At 50.1% G+C, this 24,759-nt stretch overlaps 1 protein-coding gene across 1 annotated transcript in view; it reads left to right on the forward strand.

Annotated features, from left to right (window-relative positions):
- Window positions 1-1,076: 1,076 nt before the first annotated feature.
- WNT9A (Wnt family member 9A) overlaps window positions 1,077-24,759 on the forward strand; it is a 66,977-nt gene continuing 43,294 nt past the window's right edge. Inside the window, exon 1 of the mRNA XM_038755446.1 lies at window positions 1,077-1,258. Within this exon, the coding sequence (XP_038611374.1) occupies window positions 1,077-1,258 (182 nt within the window). The remainder of the gene's footprint in view (window positions 1,259-24,759) is intronic.

The raw sequence follows: 24,759 nt of genomic DNA on the forward strand, positions 1-24,759 counted from the left end.
CTCCCTCCTTGAATAGGGAGGGCTCAACTCGAAGCCCCGCCCCTTCCCCGTGACGTCCTCGGATCTCCTCTTTGAATAGGGCGGGGCCCAATCCGAGACCACGCCCGCGTGACGTCACCGCGTCTCCCCCCTTATAAGGAGCGGGGGGGGCCCAACCCGAAGCCCCGCCCCTTCACCGTGAGGTCAATCAATCAATCAATCAATCAATCGTATTTATTGAGCGCTTACTATGTGCAGAGCACGGTACTAAGCGCTTGGGAAGTACAAATTGGCATCACATAGAGACAGTCCCTACCCAACAGTGGGCTCACAGTCTAAAAGGGGGAGACAGAGAACAGAACCAAACATACCAACAAAATAAAATAAGTAGGATAGAAATGTACAAGTAAAATAAATAAATAGAGTAATAAATATGTACAACCATATATACATATATACAGGTGCTGTGGGGAAGGGAAGGAGGTAAGACGGGGGGATGGAGAGGGGGACGAGGGGGAGAGGAAAGAAGGGGCTCAGTCTGGGAAGGCCTCCTGGAGGAGGTGAGGTCCCCGGGTCTCCCCCTGCAAAGGAGGGGGGGGGGGGGTCCAACCCGAAGCCCCGCCCCTTCCCCATGACGTCACCGCACCGCCCCCGGCCCCGCCCCTTCCCCGTGACGTCCCCGGGTCTCCACCTTGAATAGGGCGGGGCCCAATACGAAGCCACGCCCGCGTGACGTCACCGCGTCTCCCCCTTAAAAGGAGCTGGGGGCCCCAAACCGAAGCTCCACCCCTTTCCCGTGACGTCACGGCGTCGCGGTCCCGGGCCGGGGCGGGGAGAGTGGGCGAGGCTCCGCCGCCGGGGCCCCGCCCCCCGCGGGGGGCAGACAGGGGGCGTGTCCCCCGCCGCGGCCCCGCCCTCCCCGGGCCCCGCCCCCCCGGGCCCCGGTCCCCGCCCCCCCCCCGGTCCCCCCCGGGCGCTGGGGGTCGCGCGGTGCCGGCGACCCGGGGCGCTATAAGAAGGCGGGCCGGGTCCGGGCCGGGCTCCCCGCAGCCCCCGCGGGGCCGCGCCATGGTCATCCGGGCCGCCGCCGCCGCACCATGCCGGACGGCCGCCGACACCGCCCGCTACACCGCCCGCTGCACCGCCGCCTCCTCCTGGTGGTCCTCCGGCCCCGGCCCCGGCCCCGGGCCCGGCCGCCCGGCCTGCCCTCCTTGGCGCGCCCGCTGCTCCCGCTGCTCCTGCTGCTCGCCTCCCTGCCGCCCGCCGCCGCCTACTTCGGGTACGGCTCACACGACCCGGGGATCCCGACACCGGACACACCGACCCGCCTACTGACGGACGGACGGACGGGAGGAGACACACACACACACACACACACACACACAGACAGACGGACGGACAGCCAGCCCCCCCCCCCCCCCGGCACCGCGGACCACAACAGGCCATCCTCCTCCCTTTTTCTACACCCGACCCTTTCCGCCCCTTCTCTCTCTTTTCTCCTTCCCTTTCCCCCTTCTCTCTCTCCTCTTCTTTCCCCCTTCTCGCTTTCCCCCTTCCCTTTTTCTCCCTTCTTCCCCCCTTCTCTCTCCCCTTCTTTTCCCCCTTCTCTCTCTCTCCCCCGGTTTCCCCCTTCTCTTTTTCCCCCTTCTCTCTCTCTCCCTCTCCCCCCTTCTCTCTCTCTCCCCCCTTCTCTCTCTCTCCCCCTTCTCTCTCTCTCCCCCCTTCTCTCTCTCTCCCCCCTCTCTCTCTCTCCCCCCTTCTCTCTCTCTCCCCCTTCTCTCTCTTTCCCCCTTCTCTTTCCCCCTTCTCTCTCTTTCCCCCTTCTCTCTCTTTCCCCCTTCTCTCTGTCTCCCCCCTTCTCGCCTTCCCCCTTCTCGCCTTCCCCCTCTCTCCCCCTCTTCCCTCTCTCTCTCTCCCCCTCTTCCCTCCCTCTCTCTCTCCCCCTCTTCCCTCCCTCTCTCCCCCTCTTCCTTCTCTCTCTCCCCCTCTTCCTTCTCTCTCTCCCCCTCTTCCTTCTCTCTCTCCCCCTCTTCCTTCTCTCTCTCTCTCCCCCTCTTCCTTCTCTCTCTCTCCCCCTCTTCCTTCTCTCTCTCTCCCCCTCTTCCTTCTCTCTCTCTCCCCCTCTTCCCTCTCCCCCTCTTCCCTCTCTCTCTCTCCCCCTCTTCCCTCTCTCTCTCTCCCCCTCTTCCCTCCCTCTCTCCCCCTCTTCCTTCTCTCTCTCCCCCTCTTCCTTCTCTCTCTCTCCCCCTCTTCCTTCTCTCTCTCCCCCTCTTCCTTCTCTCTCTCCCCCTCTTCCTTCTCTCTCTCCCCTTCCCCCTTCCCTCTCTCTTCCCCTCTTCCTTCTCTCTCTCTCTTCCCCCCTTCCCCCCTTCCCTCTCTCTCTGCCCCCCTTCCCTCTCTCTCTGCCCCCCTTCCCTCTCTCTCTGCCCCCTTCCTCTCTCTCTCTGCCCCCTTCCCTCTCTCTCTCTGCCCCCTTCCCTCTCTCTCTCTGCCCCCTTCCCTCTCTCTCTCTGCCCCCTTCCCTCTCTCTCTCTGCCCCCTTCCCTCTCTCTCTCTCCCCCCTTCCCTCTCTCTCTCTGCCCCCTTCCCTCTCTCTCTCTGCCCCCTTCCTCTCTCTCTCTGCCCCCTTCCCTCTCTCTCTCTGCCCCCTTCCCTCTCTCTCTCTGCCCCCCTTCCTCTCTCTCTCTGCCCCCCTTCCTCTCTCTCTCTGCCCCCCTTCCCTCTCTCTCTCCCCCTCTTCCCTCTCTCTCTCCCCCCCGGGGGTCGTGTCGCGTGTCCCCCCCCCCCCCGCCCCGTGTCCCCCTGCCTCCCCCCCCCTCCCCCTCCTCCCCCAGCTGTCGCCGTCAGCGCCGTCCCCTTCTCCGCCCGGGGACTTTGCAACCCAATCCGGGGGGCGGGCGAGGGCCCGGGGCCCGGGGGGCTGGGGGAGGCGCCCCCCTCTCCGACCTGTCACGACTGAGATCCCCCCGCAGACCGCCCCCACCGCCTTTCACACGTTTTGGGGGGTGGGTGGGGGTTTATTCAGTCGCACTGAGCGCTGACTGCGTGCGGAACACTGTACTAAGCGCTTAGACACGGGCTGACTTTTGGGTGGGAGGGATTTATTCAGTCGTATTGAGCCGTTACCGCGTGCGGAGCACTGTACTAAGCGCTTAGGCATGGGCTGACACTTGGGGGGGGGACTTATTCCATCGTACTGAGCGCTGACTGCGTGCGGAACACTTTACTAAGCGCCTAAGTATGGGCTGACACTTGGGTGGGGAGGGCTTATTCCATCGTACTGAGGGCTGACTGCGTGCGGAACACTGTACTAAGCGCCTAAGTATGGGCTGACACTTGAGTGGGGAGGACTTATTCCATCGTACTGAGCAATGACTGCGTGCGGAACACTGTACTAAGCGCCTAAGTATGAGCTGACACTTGGGTGGGGGGGACGCTTTTGGAGTCCTAATGATAAAAAAAGTCTAGACTGTGAGCTCCCTGTGGGCAGGGGCCGCGTCGGGTGTCGTCCTCTCCCAAGCGCTCAGCGCAGCGCTTTCCCCATAGTAGGCGCTCCCTAAATACGATGAATAACAATAATAATAATGATGATGATGGCATTTACTAAGCGCTTACTACGTACTAAGCACTGTTCTAAGCGCTGGGGAGGTGACAAGGTGATCAGGTTGTCCCCCAGGGGTTCACAGGCTTCCTCCCCATTTTCCAGATGAGGGAACTGAGGCCCGGAGAAGTGAAGTGACTGGCCCAAAGTCCCCCAGCTGACAAGTGGAGCGGGATTTGAACCCATGACCTCTGACTCCAAAGCCCGGGCCCTTTCCACTGAGCAGCAATGCGCCTTGCCCACTTTTGGGTGGGCGTCTAGAGATGGGGGGTCCCGGGATCCCTAGCAGCCCCATCGGAGACCCTCATTCATTCAATCGTATTTATTGAGCGCTTACTGTGTGCAGAGCACTGTACTAAGCGCTTGGGAAGTCCAAGTTGGCAACATACAGAGACGGTCCCTACCCAACAGTGGGCCCACAGTCTAGAAGGGGGAGACAGACAACAAAACATTAATAAAATAAATAGAAGAAAGACCTCTGAGCGCTTACTACGGGCCAGGCCCCATCCTCCGCGCCGGAGCAGCGTACTGAGCGCCCTGGAGGCCAGATTTTTTTTGTTGTGTTTTTTTGCTCCACGCCCAGAGAAACCCCAACGGACGGGAACTCTTTTCTGTTTGACTTTTTCCGAGCAGCCGGCTCTCTTCTGTCCCTCCCCTCTTCTTTTTTTCTTCTTATTTTCCCCCCCACACCCCTTCTCCCGGCTCAATTTCTTGAAAAACCCTTACGAAATCCAGATGTTCTTTGTACCGTTCCCCAAAGAGAGAGAGAGTGAGGGGGGAGTAAAAAAAAAAAAAAAGCCCTTGAAATTTATTTTTCTTGCCTTTTTTTTTTTTTAACCTCCAGGGAAAGTGTCTGTCAAGATTTATCATTGATATTACACACATCAGAGCCAAGATGTGAGCCCTCCGGCGCGCACGCTGAGCGGTGTAGAGGCTCTGTCCAGCCTGCTCCCCTTTTCCCCCTCCCCAAGGAGACCCCCACTTTTCTGCCAAGGAGACCCCCCCACTTTTCTGCTTGGGTTCACGAGGGGTCCCGGGTGGAAACACTTCAACTTCTAAGTCGGTTGAAAAAGAACCCAAAAATACAAAAAAACAAGAGCTGGAACCAGGCCCTGCCAAGCCCGGAGGTTTTAGGGGACCCCTTCCCCCCCCATCCCAAGGAGACCCCCACTTTTCTGCTGGGGTTCACGAGGGGTCCCGGGTGGAAACACTTCAACTTCTGAGTCGGTTGAAAAAGAACCCCAAAAACCAAAAAGACAAGAGCTGGAACCAGGCCCTGCCAAGCCTGGGGATTTTAGGGGACCCCTTCCCCCCCACCCCAAGGAGACCCCCACTTTTCTGCTGGGGTTCACGAGGGGTCCCGGGTGGAAACACTTCAACTTCTGAGTCAGTTGAAAAAGAACCCCAAAAAACAAAAAAAAAACCAAGAGCTGGAACCAGGCCCTGCCAAGCCCGGGGATTTTAGGGGACCCCTTCCCCCCCCCATCCCAAGGAGACCCCCACTTTTCTGCTTGGGTTCACGAGGGGTCCCGGGTGGAAACACTTCAACTTCTGAGTCGGTTGAAAAAGAACCCAAAAAAACAAAAAAACAAGAGCTGGAACCAGGCCCTGCCAAGCCCGGGGATTTTTAGGGGGGAAAGGGGGGGCGGAAAAAAAAGGGAAGGAGGGGCTTCAAAAACCTCCCTCCGGGCTGGGCAGGGCGACACCCGGACTCCCACTTTCCCCGCTGCGTGTTTACAGTTGCCTCCAGATGAATTTATTTAAGAGCTTGGAAAAAAATAAAAGGGGGCAGCGGTTTGGGCTGGGGCTTCTTCCAGATTGTCCTGGATTCCCTCCACCCCTCTCTTGGAATAGATTATTTATTTCCCCCCCCCCCCCACTCCTGGGCTGATAAGACGACCCCCGTCTTGTTTCCGGGCAGCCACGGTTTGCCTCAGTTGCCCACCTCTTCCTCTTTTTCTCCTCCTTTTTCTCTTCCTTTTCCCCCTCTTTTCCCCCTCCTTTTCCCCCCATTTTCTCCTCCTTTTCCCCGTCTTTTTCGCCTCCTTTTCCCCCTTTTTTCTCCTCCTTTCCCCCTTTTTTCTCCTCCTTTCCCCCTCGTTTTCTCCTCCTTTTCCCCCTCGTTTTCTCCTCCTTTTCCCCCCTCGTTTTCTCCTCCTTTTCCCCCTCGTTTTCTCCTCCTTTTCCCCCTCGTTTTCTCCTCCTTTTCCCCCTCGTTTTCTCCTCCTTTTCCCCCTCGTTTTCTCCTCCTTTTCCCCCTCGTTTTCTTCTCCTTTTCCCCCTCGTTTTCTCCTCCTTTTCCCCCTAGTTTTCTCCTCCTTTCCCCCCTAGTTTTCTCCTCCTTTCCCCCCTAGTTTTCTCCTCCTTTTCCCCCTAGTTTTCTCCTCCTTTTCCCCTTAGTTTTCTCCTCCTTTTTCCCCCTAGTTTTCTCCTCCTTTTTCCCCCTAGTTTTCTCCTCCTTTTCCCCCTCGTTTTCTCCTCCTTTTCCCCCCTCGTTTTCTCCTCCTTTTCCCCCTCGTTTTCTCCTCCTTTTCCCCCTCGTTTTCTCCTCCTTTTCCCCCTCTTTCTCTCCTCCTTTTCCCCCTCTTTCCTCCTTTCCCCATCTCTCTCCTCCTTTCCCCCTATTTCTCTCCTCGTTTCCCCCCATTTCCTCCTTCCCCCCTATTTCTCTCCTCCTTTCCCCCCTGTTTCTCTCCTCCTTCCCCCCTATTTCTCTCCTCCTTTCTCCCCTATTTCTCTCCTCCTTTCCCCCCATTTGTCTCCTCCTTTCCCCCTATTTCTCTCCTCCTTTCCCCCCTATTTCTCTCCTCCTTTCCCCATTTCTCTCCTCCTTTCCCCCCTATTTCTCTCCTTTCCCCCCTCTTTCTCTCCTCCTTTCCCCATTTCTCTCCTCCTTTTCCCCCTCTTTCCTTCCTCCTTTTCCCCCTCTTTCTCTCCTCCTTTTCCCCCTCTTTCTCTCCTCCTTTTCCCCCTCTTTCTCTCCTCCTTTTCCCCTTATTTCGCTCCTCCTTTCCCCCCTCTTTCTCTCCTCCTTTCCCCCCTCTTTCTCTCCTCCTTTCCCCCCTCTTTCTCTCCTCCTTTCCCCCCTCGTTTTCTCCTCCTTTCCCCCCTCGTTTTCTCCTCCTTTCCCCCCCTCGTTTTCTCCTCCTTTTCCCCCCTCGTTTTCTCCTCCTTTTCCCCCCTCGTTTTCTCCTCTTTCTCCTCCTTTTTACCTTTTCCTCCTCCTCTTTACCCCCCTCTCTCCTCTTTTCCCTCCTCTTTTCTTCCTCTTTTTCCCCCCCTCTTCTTCCTCTCCCATCACCTGTTACCTCGCGGTGCGCTCAGGTGCCGTTCCGACTGCGGCCAGCAGAGGGCCGAGTTTCCCCGGGAATGCGGCCCGCCCGCCCGCTGCAGGTGTATCCTGTTCTCAAAGAAAATAACATTTTCATGGGAAAATTTTCTTTTGTGTTTTTCTTTCTCCCTCTTTCTCTCTCCCTTTTTTTCCTTTTCCTCCCCCACCGCCTCCTTTCCCTTTCTTCTCGTTTTCTCCTCGGGAGGATCAGTTCCCTTCTTGCCCTCAGGTTACAACCGAGCTCATGGAGTTAGTGCCCTTCTCTGTGGGACTTTAATAATAATAATAACAATAATAATAATAATGGCATTTGTTATTATGGTATTTAGCCTCCTTGGCCTCAGTGGGCTTAAAAGTTGGAGGGGGTGGTAACCTCTTTGGCAGTCTGGCAAACAAGTTGTGTATATGTGTGTTGTGTGTGTGTTTTGGGGGCGAGGCGTCTCAAAGTGTGCAAGAGGTTTCCCTGCAAGAATAATAATAATAATAATAATAATGTTATTTGTTAAGCGCTTACTAGACCTCAGGTACTGTACTAAGCACCACAAGTGGGGTTGGACACAGTCCCCATCCCACATGGGGCTCACAAATCTCAATCCCCACTAGACAGGTAGAGTCCTTGAGGCCCAGAGAAGTCAAGCGAGTTGCCCAAGGCCACACAGCGGACAAGTGTCTCCCCCCCACCTCCCCCGGAGAACCCGGTGCCATGGTGGCCGTGGAGCTGGGGTAGGGTTGGTTCTTGGACACTTGGGCCACCACCTCTGGTCTTAAGACTCTAATAATAATAATAATAATGATGATGATGATGATGGTATTTAAGTGCTTACTATGTGCAAAGTCCTGTTCTAAGTGCTGGGGGGATACAAGGTGATCAGGTTGTCCCACTTGGGGCTCACAATCTTCATCCCCATTTTACAGATGAGACCCAAGACAACTCAAGTAGCCCTTAATAATAATAACGGCATTTATTAAGCGCTTACTATGTGCAAAGCACTGTTCTAATCGCTGGGGAGGTTACAAAGTGATCAGGTTGTCCCACGGGGGGGCTCACAGTCTTAATCCCCATTTTACAGATGCAGTAACTGAGGCCCAGAGAAGTTAAGTGACTTGCCCAAAGTCACACAGCCGACAAGTAGCAGAGCCGGGATTTGAACCCCTGACCTCTGACTCCAAAGCCAGTGCTCTTTCCACTGAGCCACGCTGCTTCATTTGCTGGTATCCACCCCAGCGCTTAGTAATAATAATAATAGTGGTATTTGTTAAGCACTTACTATGTGAAAAGCACTGTTCTAAGCGCTCGGAGGGATACCTGATCATCATCATCATCATCAATCGTATTTATTGAGTGCTTACTGTGTGCAGAGCACTGTACTAAGCGCTTGGGAAGTACAAGTTGGCAACATAATCACTTTGATCACTTGATCACTTTGTAACCTCCCCAGCGCTCAGAACAGTGCTTTGCACATAGTAAGCGCCTAACAAATGCCATCATTATTATCCAAGGTGATCAGATTGTCCCATGGGGGGCTCCCCATTTTACAGATGAGGTAACTGAGGCCCAGAGAAGTGAAGTGGCTTGCTCAAGGTCACACAGCTCCCGAGTGGCGGAGACAGGATTCGAACCCATGACCTCTGGCTCCCAAGCCCGGGCTCTTTCCACCGAGCCACGCTGCTTCCCCAGTACAGTGTCTGACACACAGTAAGCGCCTAACAAATACCACTGATATTATTAAAAAGGAACAAGCCAGCAGGACTCAGGCCGTCTGGACGAACTAACAGTGGCCTGAGCGTCCCGAGCAGTCCTGGGCTCTGCTGTGTGACCCGGGACGGGTCGCTTAACTTCTCTGGGCCTCAAAAGGAGATAGTTCCTTCAATCGTATTTATTGAGCGCTTACTCTGTGCAGAGAATAAGGACCCCCCTGCCCTCCCTCTTAAAAGGGGAGGGCCGGGTCTGATCCATCTTACCTCCTTCCCTTCCCCACAGCACCTGTATAGATGTATATATGTTTGTACAGATTTATTACTCTATTTATTTATTTTACTTGTACCTATCTATTCTATTTATTTTATTTTGTTAGTGTGTTTGGTTTTGTTCTCTGTCTCCCCCTTTTAGACTGTGAGCCCACTGGTGGGTAGGGACTGTCTCTAGATGTTGCCAACTTGGACTTCCCAAGCGCTTAGTACAGTGCTCTGCACATAGTAAGCGCTCAATAAATACGATTGATGATGATGATTCTAACACCTTTTATCGACCCCCTTAAAGCTCTGCACATAGTAAGCGCTCAATAAGTACAATTGGATGATTAAATGAATACCCCCCAACGCTCAACAGTTGGCAGACACCAACCGCGGCTCACTAGCTCCTTCTTTTCTTTTCTCCTGACCGGTTTTGGATCTCTTTCCCCCTTCCCATCCGGCAGACCACTGCTCTCCCCCATCCTCAAAGCCTCCCTTGCCCGCTGTGTGACCTTGGACATGTCCCTTCGCTCCTCTGGGCCTCAGTTTCCTCCTCTGTAAAATGGGAGTTCAGTACCTGTGGTCCCTCTCCCTTAGACTTTGAGCCCCAGTTGGGACAGGGGCTGCGTCCACCCTGATGATGATAATAATAATAATGATGGTATTTATTAAGCGCTTACTACTACTACTACTACTACTACTACTACTACTACTACTACTACTAATACTACTACTACTACTAATAATAATGATGGTATTTTAGACTGTGAGCCCACTGTTGGGTAGGGAATGTCTCTATGTGTTGCCAATGTGTACTTCCCAAGCGCTTAGTACAGTGCTCTGCACATAGTAAGCGCTCAATAAATACGATTGATTGATTGATTGATATTAAGCGCTTACTACTATTACTACTAATAATAATGATGGTATTTATTAAGCGCTTACCACTACTACTACTACTAATAATGATGATTTATTAAGCGCTTACTACTAATAATAATAATGATGGCATTTATTAAGCGCTTACTACATGCAAAGCACTGTTCTAAGCGCTGGGGAGGTTACAAGGTGATCAGGTTGTCCCTCGGGGGGCTCACAGTCTTAATCCCCATTTTACAGATGAGGGAACTGAGGGCCAGAGAATCAATCAATCAATCGTATTTATTGAGCGCTTACTGTGTGCAGAGCGCTGTACTAAGCGCTTGGGAAGTGCAAGTTGCCAGAGAATCAATCAATCAATCGTATTTATTGAGCGTTTACTGTGTGCTCTGAGGGAACTGAGGGCCAGAGAATCAATCAATCATATTTATTGAGCGCTTACTGTGTGCAGAGTGCTGTACTAAGTGCTTGGGAAGTACAAGTTGGCAACATATAGAGACAGTCCCTACCCAACAGTGGGCTCACAGTCTAGAAAGAAGTGAAGTGACTTGCCCAAAGTCACCCAGCTGACAAGTGGCGGAGCCGGGATTCGAACCCATGACCTCTGGCTCCAAAGCCCGGGCTCTTTCCACTGAGTCACGCTGCTTCCCCCAAGTACGGTGCTTGACGTCAAGTGAGCGCTTCACAAATATCACAATTATTAATCTCCTCCCGCAGGTCTTCCGGGTCAGATTTCTAATCTCTCCAGCTGCCAGTTCTGCCCCTAGTTTTATGCTGTCCAATAAATAGCAGGTGTCTCTCTCCCCCCTCCCTCCCCCTTGTCCCACTAGATCGTAAACACGTTGAAGGCAGGTACAGTGATGAACACTGAGAAAACAAAACAACGAGGCCTAGTGGCTCGGGGAAAGAGCCCGGGCTTTGGAGTCCCAGGTCATGGGTTCGAATCCCGGCTCCGCCACACGTCTGCTATGTGACTTCGGGCAAAGCAGTGCGGTTCGGTGGAAAGGAGCCCGGGCTTTGGAGTCCGAGGTCATGGGTTCGAATCCTGGCTCCGCCACACGTCTGCTGTGTGACTTCGGGCAAAGCAGCGTGGCTCGGTGGAAAGGAGCCCGGGCTTTGGAGCCAGAGGTCATGGGTTCAAATCCCGCCTCCGCCACTTGTCAGCTGGGTGACTTTGGGCAAGTGACTTCACTTTTCTGGGCCTCAGTGACCTCATCTGGAAAATGGAGATGAAAACTGTGAGCCCCACATGGGACAAACTGATCACCTTGTAACCTCCCCAGCGCTTAGAACAGTGCTTTGCACCTAAGTAAGCGCTTAATAAATGCCATTACTATTATTATTAAAGTCACTTAACTTCTCTGTGCCTGTTACCTCATGCAAGTCACTTAACTTTTCTGTGCCTGTTACCTCATCTGTGAAATGGGGATTAAGACTGTGAGCCCCCCGTGGGACAGCCTGATCACCTTGTATCCCCCCAGTGCTTAGACCACTGCTTCGCACATAGTAAGCGCTTAATAAATGCCATCATCATCATTAGTATTAATATTATCTGTAAAATGGGGATTAAGACTGTGAGCCCCCCGTGGGACAACCTGATCACCATGTAACCTCCCCAGCGCTTAGAACAGTGCTTTGCACATAACAAGCGCTTAATAAATGCCATCGTTATTATTATTATTGTTCTGTCATACTCTCCCAAACACTTAGTACAGTGCCCTGCGCACCGTGAGTGCCCAGTAAATGCAAACGCATCCGTCGTCCTCTTCCAAGCGCTTACTACGGCGCTCGGCACACTGTAAGTGCTCAATAAATAGGATTGTTGTCCTCTTCCAAGCGCCTAGTACAGCGCACTATGCCCGGGAAGCGCTCAGTAAATACGACAGGCTGACTGAATGAATGGGAGTGCTCAGAGTGGGTGTGGTATGTGCTCTGGGGGGGGCTGGGGATGGGGGGCAGCTGTCTCTGTTCAGCTGTGCGGCCAAACAGTTGTCACCCCGCTGCTACCCGCCCCCCCGGGCAGAGGGGGTGACAACTGTGTTGGAGACAGGCAGCCTACCCCCATTGCCCACTGGCAGTTGGTCTCCCTGTCGAAATGGCGAAGAAGCTAATAATAATAATAATAATAATAATAATAATATATTATAATAATTATGGTACTTGTTAAGCGCTTACCAATAATAATGATGGCCCTCATTCATTCATTCAATCATATTTATTGAGCGCTTACTGTATGCAGAGCACTGGACTAAGCTCTTGGGAAGTCCAAGTTGGCAACATCGAGAGACGGTCCCTACCCCACAGTGGGCTCACAGTCTAGAAGATAATAATGGCATTTATTAAGCGCTTACTATGTGCGAATCAATCAATCAATCGTATTTGTTGAGCGCTTACTGTGTGCAGAGCACTGGACTAAGCGCTTGGGAAGTCCCAGTTGGCAACGTATAGAGGCGGTCCCTACCCAACAGTGGGCTCACAGTGTAGAAGATAATAATGGCATTTATTAAGCGCTTACTATGTGTGAATTAATCAATCAATCAATCGTATTTGAGCGCTTACTGTGTGCAGAGCACTGGACTAAGCGCTTGGGAAGTCCAAGTTGGCAACATCGAGAGACGGTCCCTACCCCACAGTGGGCTCACAGTCTAGAAGATAATAATGGCATTTATTAAGCGCTTACTATGTGCGAATCAATCAATCAATCGTATTTGTTGAGCGCTTACTGTGTGCAGAGCACTGGACTAAGCGCTTGGGAAGTCCCAGTTGGCAACGTATAGAGGCGGTCCCTACCCAACAGTGGGCTCACAGTGTAGAAGATAATAATGGCATTTATTAAGCGCTTACTATGTGTGAATTAATCAATCAATCAATCGTATTTGTTGAGCGCTTACTGTGTGCAGAGCACTGGACTAAGCTCTTGGGAAGTCCAAGTTGGCAACATCGAGAGACGGTCCCTACCCCACAGTGGGCTCACAGTCTAGAAGATAATAATGGCATTTATTAAGCGCTTACTATGTGCGAATCAATCAATCGTATTTGTTGAGCGCTTACTGTGTGCAGAGCACTGGACTAAGCGCTTGGGAAGTCCAAGTTGGCAACATCGAGAGACGGTCCCTACCTAACAGTGGGCTCACAGTCTAGAAGATAATAATGGCATTTATTAAGCGCTTACTATGTGCGAATTAATCAATCAATCAATCAATCGTATTTGTTGAGCGCTTACTGTGTCCAGAGCACTGGACTAAGCGCTTGGGAAGTCCAAGTTGGCAACATCGAGAGACGGTCGCTACCCAACAGTGGGCTCACAGTCTAGAACATAATAATGGCATTTATTAAGCGCTTACTATGTGCGAATCAATCAATCGTATTTGTTGAGCGCTTACTGTGTGCAGAGCACTGGACTAAGCGCTTGGGAAGTCCAAGTTGGCAACGTATAGAGGCGGTCCCTACCCAACAGTGGGCTCACAGTCTAGAAGATAATAATGGCATTTATTAAGCGCTTACTATGTGCAAAGCACTGTTCTAAGCGCTGAGGGGGATACAAGGTGAGCCGGTTGGCCCACGGGGGGCTCACAGTCTTCATCCCCATTTTCCAGATGAGGGAACTGAGGCACGGAGAAGTGAAGTGACTGGCCTGAAGTCACACAGCTGACAAGTGGCGGAGCCGGGATTCGAACCCATGACCTCTGACTCCAAAGCCCGGGCTCTTTCCACTGAGCCACGCTGCTGCTTATTACGTGCCAAGCACCGTTCTAAGCGCTGGGGTGGATACAAGGTGATGGGGTTGTCCCACGGGGGGCTCACAGTCCTAGTTCCCATTTTCCAGGCGAGGGAACGGAGGCCCAGAGACGTGAAGTGACTTGCCCAGGGTCACACAGCAGACAGGTGGTGTGGCCGGAATTAGAACCCATGACCTTCCAACCCCCAAGCCCGGGCTCTTTCCACCACATCGTGCTGCTTCTGATGATGAGAGTGATAACATCGCGCTGACCCTTGGGGAAAAAAATGACATAGGTCAGGAGAAGCAGAGTGGACTAGTGGGTAGAGCCCGGGTTTGGGAATCAGGGGTCGTGGGTTCTAATCCCGGCTCCGTCACTTGTCTGCTGGGTGACCTTGGGGAAGTCACTTCACTTCTCTGGGTCTCAGCGACCTCCTCTGGAAAAGTGGGAATCAATATCTGTTCTCCCTCCTGTGAGCTCCGTATAGGACCTGATGATTATCGATCAATCAATCGTATTTATTGAGCGCTTACTGTGTGCAGAGCACTGGACTAAGCGCTTGGGAATCAGTCAATCAATCGTATTTATTGAGCGCTTACTGTGTGCAGAGCACTGGACTAAGCGCTTGGGAAGGACAAGTTGGCAACATATAGAGATGATGATGGTATTAAGCGCTTACTATGTGCCAAGCACTGTTCTAAGCACTGGGGTGGCTACGAGGTGATCAGGTTGTCCCATGGGGGGGCCTCACAGTCTTCATCCCCATTTTACAGATGAGGGAACTGAGGCCCAGAGAAGTAAAGTGACTTGCCCAAAGTCACACAGCTGACAACTGGCGGAGCCGGGATTTGAACCCAGGACCTCTGACTCCAAAGCCCGGGCTCTTTCCACTGAGCCACGCTGATCTCTTATCTACCCCATTGCTTAGTACATTGGTTGGCACTTAGTGAGGGCTGAACAAATAGGACAGTGGTGAGGATCGTGATTATTAATTATTATTATTATTAGGCTAGCCACCCCTTTGCCACACACCCCCCCCTGCCAAAGGAGCAGAGGGGCCGAGAGGTCATGGATTCAAATCCTGGCTCCACCAATTAATAATAATAATAATAATGATGGCATTTATTAAGCACTTACTATGTGCAAAGCACCGTTCTAAGCACTGGGGAGGTTACAAGGTGATGAGGTTGTCCCACGGGGGGCTCCCAGTCTTCATCCCCATATTACAGATGAGGGAACTGAGGCCCAGAGAAGTTACGTGACTTGCCCAAAGTCACACAGCAGACAAGTGGCGGAGCCGGGATTCGAACCCATGACCTCAGACTCCCAAGCCCGGGCTCTTTCCACTGAGCCACGCTGCTTCTCTACATAGTAGCATGGCTTAATAGGGAGAGCCCAGGCCTCGGGGTCAGAGGACCTGATTTCTAATCCCAGCTCCCCTCCCAAACATATCAAGGCCGTAGTAATCTTCATAATAATGGTATTTAAGCGCTTACTCCGTGCCAGGCACTGTACTAAGCGCCGGGGTGATCTCCCCCTTCTAGACTGTGAGCCCGTTGTTGGGTAGGAACCGTCTCTGCTTTCCAAGCGCTTAGTACAGTGCTCTGCGCACAGTAAGTGCTCAGTATGTTGCCAACTTGTACTTCAATCAATCAATCAATCAATCGTATTTATTGAGCGCTTACTGTGTGCAGAGCACTGTACTAAGCGCTTGGAAAGTCCAAGTTGGCAACATATAGAAACAGCCCCTACCCAACAGTGGGCTCACAAGTGCTTAGTCCAGTGCTCTGCACACAGTAAGCGCTCAATAAATACGATTGAATGAATGAATAAATATGATTGAATGAATGAATAAATACGACTGAATGAATAGTAATAATAATAATGATAGCATTTATTAAGCGCTTACTGTGTGCAAAGCACTGTTCTAAGCGCTGGCGAGGTTACAGGGTGATGAGGTTGTCCCCTGGGAGGCTCCCAGTCTTCATCCCCATTTTCCAGATGAGGGAACTGAGGCCCAGAGAAGTGAAGTGACTTGCCCAAAGTCACACAGCAGACAAGTGGCAGAGCCGGGATTTGAACCCCTGACCTTGGACTCCAAAGCCCGGGCTCTTTCCACTGAGCCACGCTGCTTCTCAATAATAATAAAATAATGATGGCGTTTATTTTGTTATTTTGTGAATATGTTTGGTTTCTTTCTCTGTCTCCCCCTTCTAGACTGTGAGCCCACTGTTGGGTAGGGCCCGTCTCTAGATGTTGCCAACTTGGACTTCCCAAGCGCTTATCACAGTGCTCTGCACACAGTAAGCGCTCAATAAATACGATTGATTGATTAAGCGCTTCGTATGTGCAAAGCACTGATACACACAAACCGGTTGGACGCGGTCGTCGTCACAGTTTCAATCCCCATTTTCCAGATGAGGGAACTGAGGCCCAGAGAAGTGAAGTGACTTGCCCAAAGTCACTCAGCTGGCAACTGGCAGAGGCGGGATTTGAACCCCTGACCTCGGACTCCAAACCCCGGGCTCTTTCCACTGATCCACGCTGCTTGTCTATAATAATAAAATAATGATGGCATTTATTTGGTTATTTTGTTAATATGTTTTGTTGGCCGTCTCCCCCTTCTAGACCGTGAGCCTGCTGTTGGATAGGGACCGTCTCTATACGTTGCCAACTTGGACTTCCCAAGCGCTTATCACAGTGCTCTGCACACAGTAAGCGCTCAATAAACACGATTGATTGATTGATTAAGCGCTTCCTCTGTGCAGAGCACTGACGCACGCAACCCGGTTGGACGCGGTCATCGTCACAGTTCCCATCCCCATTTTACAGATCATCATCAATCGTATTTGTTGAGCGCTTACTGTGTGCAGAGCACTGTACTAAGCGCTTAATAATTACAGATGAGGTAATGAGGCCTATCCTTACCACCTGGTCCGGGGAAGTGGGGGGGAAAACCCAGTTTGGTGGGGAACCGGGGGGGACAGAGCAATGATTAACTCTCCCCATGGAGCAATTTCCAGTTAAACAGGGGCCGGAGCGTTTAATAATTAAGGGACTCGTGCGTTATCACACTTATCGCCAATGTGGCCCATGGCCGGGACCCCGGGCGCCATCAAAATCAGGTCAGGGAAGGGATGGGAGACGGAAGTTTTCCTCCTCAAAGGCACCGTCCGCTCCACCCCATCGTAGAGAAGCAGTGTGGCCCAATGGAAAGAGCCCGGGCTTGGGAGTCAGCGGTCATGGGTTCAAATCCCGCCTCTGCCGCCTGTCAGCTGTGTGACTTATTTTATTTTATTTTGTTGGTATGTTTGGCTCTGTTCTCTGTCTCCCCCTTTTAGACTGTGAGCCCACTGTTGGGTAGGGACTGTCTCTATGTGTTGCCAATTTGTACTTCCCAAGCGCTTAGTACAGTGCTCTGCACATAGTAAGCGCTCAATAAATACGATTGATTGATTGATTGATTGACTCCGGGCAAGTCACTTAACTTCTCTGTGCCTGTTACCTCATCTGTAAAATGGGGATTAAACCTGTGAGCCCCTCGTGGGACAACCTGGTCAACTTGTATCCTCCCCAGGGCTTAGAACAGTGCTTTGCACATAGTAAGCACTTAATAAATGCCATTATTATTATTATTATCTCCTGTCTCGATTTCTCTCCTCCCTTCAAGGCCCTACTGAGAGCTCACCTCCTCCAGGAGGCCTTCCCAGACTGAGCCCCTTCCTTCCTCGTCCCTCTCTCCATCCCCCCCATCATACCTCCTTCCCTTCCCCACAGCACCTGGATAGATGGATATATGTTTGTACAGATTTATTACTCTATTTATAGAGTATAATTAATAATATACTCTATAAACAATAAAATATAAATAAATAATAAAATTGTTTATTTATATTTTATTTAAAATTATGAATAATATATATTATAAATATAAATAATAATAATATATAAAAATAATAATTTATAGAGTATAATAAATACTCTATAAATAGAGTATAATTGCTCTATTTACCTTCCTCTCCCCTCGTCCCCCTCGTCCCCCTCTCCATCCCCCACAGCACCTGGATAGATGGATATATGTTTGTACAGATTTATTACTCTATTTATAGAGTATAATTAATAATATACTCTATAAATAATAAAATATAAATAAATAATAAAATTATTTATTTATATTTTATTTAAAATTATGAATAATATATATTATAAATATAAATACTAATAATATATAAAAATAATAATTTATAGAGTATAATAAATACTCTATAAATAGAGTATAATTGCTCTATTTACCTTCCTCTCCCCTCGTCCCCCCTCTCCATCCCCCGCATCTTACCTCCTTCCCTTCCCCACAGCACCTGGATAGATGGATATATGTTTGTACAGATTTCTTACTCTATTTATAGAGTATTTATTATACTCTACAAATGGAGTATAATTACTCTATTTAATTAATATTAATATTTATTAATATTGATTATTAATCTATTAATATCACTCTATTTATAGAGTAATATAAACGCCCCCCCCCTCGCCCCAATCAGTCACTCAACCCTACCCCTTGAGCGCTCAAGTTTAACTCGTACATATTTACTTTTCTATTGATTTTTTTGTTCACGTTTTGTTGTCTGTCTCCCCCCCCTTCTAGACTGTGAGCCCATTCATTCAATCGTATTGAGCGCCTACTGAGGCGCGCTTACGAGAATAATAACAACCGGATCACCTTGTAACCTCCCCAGCGCTTAGAACAGTGCTTTGCACATAGTAAGCGCTTAACAAATACCATCATTATTATTATTATTAAGCGCTTACTGTGTGCCAAGCACTGTTCTAAGCGCTGGCGAGGCTGATCAGGTTGTCCCACGGGGGGGGGCTCCCAGTCTTCATCCCCATTTTACAGATGAGGTCACTGAGGCCCAGAGAAGTGAAGTGACTTGACTTGCTTATTATAATAATGATGGTATTTGTTAAGCGCTTACTATAATAATAATGATAATTATAATAATAATAATGATGGCATTTGTTAAGCGCTTACTATGTGCAGAGCACTGTCCTAAGCGCTGGGGAGGTTACAAGGTGATCCAGTTGTCCCACGGGGGGGCTCACGGTTTTAGTCCCCATTTTCCAGATGAGGGAACTGAGGCCCAGAGAAGTGAAGTGACTGGCCCAAAGTCACACAGCTGACCATTGGCAGAGCCGGGATTTGAACCCACAACCTCGGACTCCAAACCCGGGCTCTTTCCACTGAGCCGCGCTGCTTCTCTCGTGCAGTGTGCAAAGCAGTGCGGCTCAGTGGAAAAGAGCCCGGGCTTTGGAGTCGGGGGTCGTGGGTTCAAATCCCGGCCCCGCCACTTGTCAGCTGGGTGACTTTGGGCCAGTCATTTGACTTCCCCCCACATCTTACCTCCTTCCCTTCCCCACAGCACCTGTATATTTGTATGTATGCCTGTACATATTTATTCCTCTATTTATTTTACTTGATGAGGGAACCGAGGCCCAGAGAGGTGAAGTGACTTGGCCAAGGTCACACGGCAGACAGGTGGCGGAGCCGGAATGAGAACCCAGGGCCTTCCGGGCTCCCAGGCCTGGGCCTACTCTGTGCTAGGCACTGTACTAAGCGCCAGGGAGGATACAGGCCTTCTAGACCGTGAGCCCACTGTTGGGTAGGGACCGTCTCTATATGTTGCCAACTTGTGCTTCCCAAGTGCTTAGTACAGTGCTCTGCACACAGTAAGCGCTCAATAAATACGATTGATTAATTGACCGTCTCTATATGTTGCCAACTTGTACTTCCCAAGCGCTTAGTACAGTGCTCTGCACACGGTAGGCGCTCAATAAATACGATTGGTTCCCTCATCCGTAAAATGGGGATTGAAACTGTGAGCCCCACGGGGGACAGGGACTGTGTCCAGCTTGGTTTGCTTGTCTCATTCAGTCATACTTATTGAGCGCTTACTGTGCGCAGAACACTGTACTAAGCGCTTGTCTCCACCCCAGCGCTTAGTACGCAGCAAGAGCCTGGGCTTGGGAGTCAGAGGTCATGGGTTCTAATTCTGACTCCGCCACGTCTGCTGTGCCTGGGCCTACTCTGTGCCAGGCACTGTACTAAGTGCCGGGGAGGATACAGTCCTTCTAGACTGTGAGCCCACTGTTGGGTAGGGACCGTCTCTATATGTTGCCAACTTGGGCTTCCCAAGCGCTTAGTACAGTGCTCTGCACACAGTAAGCGCTCCATAAATACGATTGATTGATTGACCGTCTCTATATGTTGCCAACTTGGACTTCCCAAGCGCTCAGTACAGTGCTCTGCACACAGTAGGCGCTCAATAAATACGATTGAATGAGTGAATTCAAGCGAATTGGGTTGTCCCACATAGGGCTCACGCTCTTAACCCCCATTTTACAGATGAGGGGACTGAGGCCCGGAGAAGCGAGATAGCCTGCCCGAGGTCACACAGCAGAGAAGTGGCGGAGGCAGGATTAGAACCCAGGTCCTTCTGATTCCCGGGCCGTAGCCACTAGGCCACGCCGCTCTTCTAGTGGTAGCGAACGGGGTTTAATCCGGTCAAATCTCGGCGAAAGCGTAAAGCCCGGACGATTATGTGGGAATGTGGATGTTTTATGGAGGAATGCTTTAAGCGCTTAGTACAGTGCTCTGCACACAGTAAGCGCTCAATAAATACGATTGATGATGAATGTGGATGGAACGGGGTAATCCCGAGGATGTTTTCGAAGCGTCCAAACCCACGATTTTCCCATAAAAATGGGACTCAGTTCTAGTGGGGATGACTCAGTCGTAATTATTATAATAATAATGGGATTTAGGAAGGGCCGTACTACGTGCCAAGATCTGCTTAGAGAAGCAGCGGGGCTCAGTGGAAAGAGCCCGGGCTTTTGGAGTCCGAGGTCGTGGGTTCAAATCCTGGCTCCGCCAATTGTCAGCTGGGTGACTTTGGGCGAGTCACTTCACTTCTCTGGGCCTCAGTTCCCTCATCTGGAAAATGGGATGAAGACTGTGAGCCCCACGTGGGACAACCTGATCCTTGTAACCTCCCCAGCGCTTAGAACAGTGCTTTGCATATAGTAAGCACTTAATAAATGCTATCATTATTATTATTATTATTATCTGGGGTAGAGACAAAATCACTCCGATGGGTGTGACCTTGGGCAAGTCGCTTCACTTCCCCGTCCGTGCCTCAGTTTCCTCATCTGTAAAAGGGGGATGGAGACTGTGAGCCCCACGTGGGACAGCCTGATCACCTACTGAACTGCTCGGTGCCTCAGTGACCTCATCTGTAAAATGGGAATTAAGACTGTGAGCCCCCCGTGGGACAACCTGATCACCTTGTTACCTCCCCAGCGCTTAGAGCAGTGCTTTGCACATAGTAAGCGCTTAACAAATGCCATCATTATTATTATTATTATTCTATCCACCCCAGCGCTTAGAAAAGTGCTTGGCACATAGTAAACGCTTAACAAATGCGATCATTCTTCTTCTTATTATTACCTCACTTCTCTGGGCCTCAGTTCCCTCATCTGTAAAATGGGGATGGAGACTGCATGGGGCCACGTGGGACAGGGACCGCGTCCAATCCTATAGGCTTGTATCCATCCCAGCGCTTAGTACAGTCCCTGGCCCGTAGTAAGCTCTTAACAAGCGCCGCAATTATTATTATTATCATTAATAGACTGTGAGCCCCCCGTGGGACAACCTGATCCCCTTGTAACCTCCCCAGCGCATAGAACAGTGCTTTGCACATAGTAAGCGCTTAATAAATGCCATTATTATTATTATTATTATGGGATCAGGAAGCATTTGAGGTTAGGGTCCATCAGTCAATCGTATTATTGAGCGATTACTGTGTGCGGAGCATTCATTTCATTCATTCAATCGTATTTATTGAGCGCTTACTGTGTGCAGAGCACTGTACTAAGCGCTTGAGGGGAGTCCGATAGAACAGACGCATTCCCTGCCTGCCACGAGTTTACAGTCTAGAGGGGGAGACAGACATTGGGTAGGGACCGTCTCTATATGCCGCCGATCTGCACTTCCCAGGCGCTTAGTACAGTGCTCCGCACACAGTCAGCGCTCCATAAATACGACCGAATGAGTAGAAATCAATAAATTAGAGATATGGACACAGAAGCAGCGTGGCTCAATGGAAAGAGCGCGGGCTTTGGCGTCAGAGGTCATGGGTTCAAGTCTCAGCTCCTCCACTTGTCAGCTGGGTGACTTTGGGCAAGTCCCTTCACTTCTCTGGGCCTCAGTTCCCTCATCTGGAAAATGGGGATGAAGACTGGGAGCCCACCGTGGGACAACCTGATCACCTTGCAACCTCCCCAAGTGCTTAGAACGGCGCTTTGCACATAGTAAGCGCTTAATAAATGCCATCATTATTATTAATATAAGTGTCGTGGGTTTGTATCTGGTAGAGGATTGAAATCCAGCTGAGGTAGGGCAGACTAGCGGAGTCTTGTTCATTCATTCATTCATTCATTCAATCGTATTTATTGAGCGCCTACTGTGTGCAGAGCACTGTACTAAGCGCTTGGGAAGGACAAGTTGGGAACATATAGAGACGGTCCCTACCCAACAGTGGGCTCACACCTCTCTCAAAAGCGCTTGGTACAGTGCTTGGCCTATAGTAAGCGCCTCACAGGGGTCATAATCTTGGTGGCAAAGTTGGGAGGGAGTCGATCGGGAGTATTTACTAAGTGCCCTCCGTGGGCAGCGCCCTGTACGTGGAAGAGGACGATACTAGACATGATCTCTGTCCTCAGGCCCTCTTTCGTTCATTCAATCGTACTTAATCATTCTTTCAATCGTATTTATTGAGCGCTTACTGTGTGCAGAGCACTGTACTAAGCGCTTGGGAAGTCCAAGTCGACAACATACAGAGATGGTCCCTACCCAACAACGGACTCACGGTCTAGAAGTTGGAGACAGACAGCAGAACAAAGCCTGTAGACAGGCATCAAAATAATCAGAACAAAGCGAATTAAAGCTATATTGAGCGCTTACTGGGTGCAGAGCATTCATTCATTCAGTCAGTCGTATTTATTTCATTTCATTTCATTCATTTAATCGTATTTATTGAGCGCTTACTGTGTGCAGAGCACTGTACTAAGCGGTTGGGAAGTACAAGCTTGCAACATATACAGACGGTCCCTAGCCAACAGCGGCCTCACAGTCTAGAAGGGGGAGACAGACGACAAAACAAAACATATAAACCAAATTAAATGAATAGAATAAGCATGTACAAGTAAAATAAATAAATATAATAAATAATTTATTGAGCGCTTACTGTGTACAGAGCACTGTACTAAGCGCTTGGGAAGTACAAGCTTGCAACATATACAGACGGTCCCTAGCCAACAGCGGGCTCACAGTCTAGAAGGGGGAGACAGACGACAAAACAAAACATATAAACCAAATTAAATGAATAGAATAAGCATGTACAAGTAAAATAAATAAATATAATAAATAATTTATTGAGCGCTTACTGTGTGCAGAGCACTGTACTAAGCGCTTGGGAAGTACAAGTTGGCAACATATACAGACGGTCCCTACCGAACAGCGGGCTCACAGTCTAGAAGGGGGAGACAGACGACAAAACAAAACATATAAACCAAATTAAATGAGTAGAATAAACATGTACAAGTAAAATAAATAATTTATTGAGCGCTTACTGTGTGCAGAGCACTGTACTAAGCGCTTGGGAAGTACAAGTTGGCAACATATACAGACGGTCCCTAGCCAACAGCGGGCTCACAGTCTAGAAGGGGGAGACAGACAACAAAACAGAACATATAAACCAAATTAAATGAATAGAATAAACATGTACAAGTAAAATAAATAAATATAATAATTTATTGAGCGCTTACTGTGTGCAGAGCACTGTACTAAGCGCGTGGAAAGGACAGTATGGCATTTTACTTGTACATATCTATTCCATTTATTTTAGTGTGTTAGTATGTTTGGTTTTGTTGTCTGTCTCCCCCTTCTAGACTGTGAGCCCATTGTTGGGTAGGGACTGGCTCTAGATGTTGCCAACTTGGACTTCCCAAGCGCTTAGTACAGTGCTCTGCACACAGTAAGCGCTCAATAAATACGATTGATTGATTGACGGGAGGCGTCAAGGGCGTCAGGGTGGGAGGGTGGCCGAGGGGAAACTGCTCTCGTGTTTTTTCCAGCGCTTAGAACAGTGCTTTGCACATAGTAAGTGCTTAATAACAAACTCCCCTCCTGCCCCTCCCCACCCCCGCCTTACCTCCTTCCCCTCCCCACACCACCTGTATATATGTATATATGTTTGTACGTAGATTGCTCTATTTTATTTGTACATATTTATTCTATTTATTTTATTTTGTTAATATGTTTGGTTTTGTTCTCTGTCTCCCCCTTCTAGACTGTGAGCCCGCTGTTGGGTAGGGACCGTCTCTCTATGTTGCCAAATTGTACTTCCCAAGCGCTTAGTACAGTGCACTGCACACAGTAAGCTCTCAATAAATATGATTGAATGCATATTTATTTTACTTGTACATATCTATTCCATTTATTTTATTTTGTCAATATGTTTTGTTTTGTTGTCTGTCTCCCCCTTCTAGACTGTGAGCCCGCTGTTGGGTGGGGACCGTCTCTATATGTTGCCAAATTGTACTTCCCAAGCGCTTAGTACAGTGCAGCGCACACAGTAAGCGCTCAATAAATACGATTGAATGAATGAATGAATGAAATAAAGAGAGACGATCAGCTGGTCTAGAGGAAGGAGCCCAAGCCTGGGAAACAGAGGGCCTGGGTTCTAATCCCGGCTCCACCACGCGTCAGCCGAGTCGCCTGGCCTCCGTGCCTCGATTTCCCTCACCTGCAAGATGGGGATTCAATCCCCGCTCTCCCTCCCGCTTAGACCGTGAGGCCCACGGGGGAACTTGACTAACTCGTATCCACCCTGGCGCTCAGAACAGGGTTGGCCTCACAAAATAAGCACTTAACCAGAACCACAATTATTATTATTACAATGGAGGCGGGAGAGGCGATCGCTGCTCCCCGTCGGTTGGAAATCTGGCCAGGGAGACGGAGCCTGAAATAAATAAATTGCAGAGAGACAGGAGGGAGGAGAGGAGCTGGGGTGGGTTTTCCATCTCCAGACAGGCCCAATTAGCAGTGGGGGGGATTAGGGGTCTTCTAGCTGGGAGGGAGCTGTCTGGACGCAAAGGAGGAGGTGTCTGGAGGCAAAGGAGTCCGGGGAAAAATGATACAGTCGAGGGGAAAAAGAGTCATTTTCCAAAAATCCACG

This window comes from Tachyglossus aculeatus, chromosome 13 (assembly GCF_015852505.1).
Source record: "Tachyglossus aculeatus isolate mTacAcu1 chromosome 13, mTacAcu1.pri, whole genome shotgun sequence".
Lineage (NCBI taxonomy): Eukaryota > Metazoa > Chordata > Mammalia > Monotremata > Tachyglossidae > Tachyglossus > Tachyglossus aculeatus.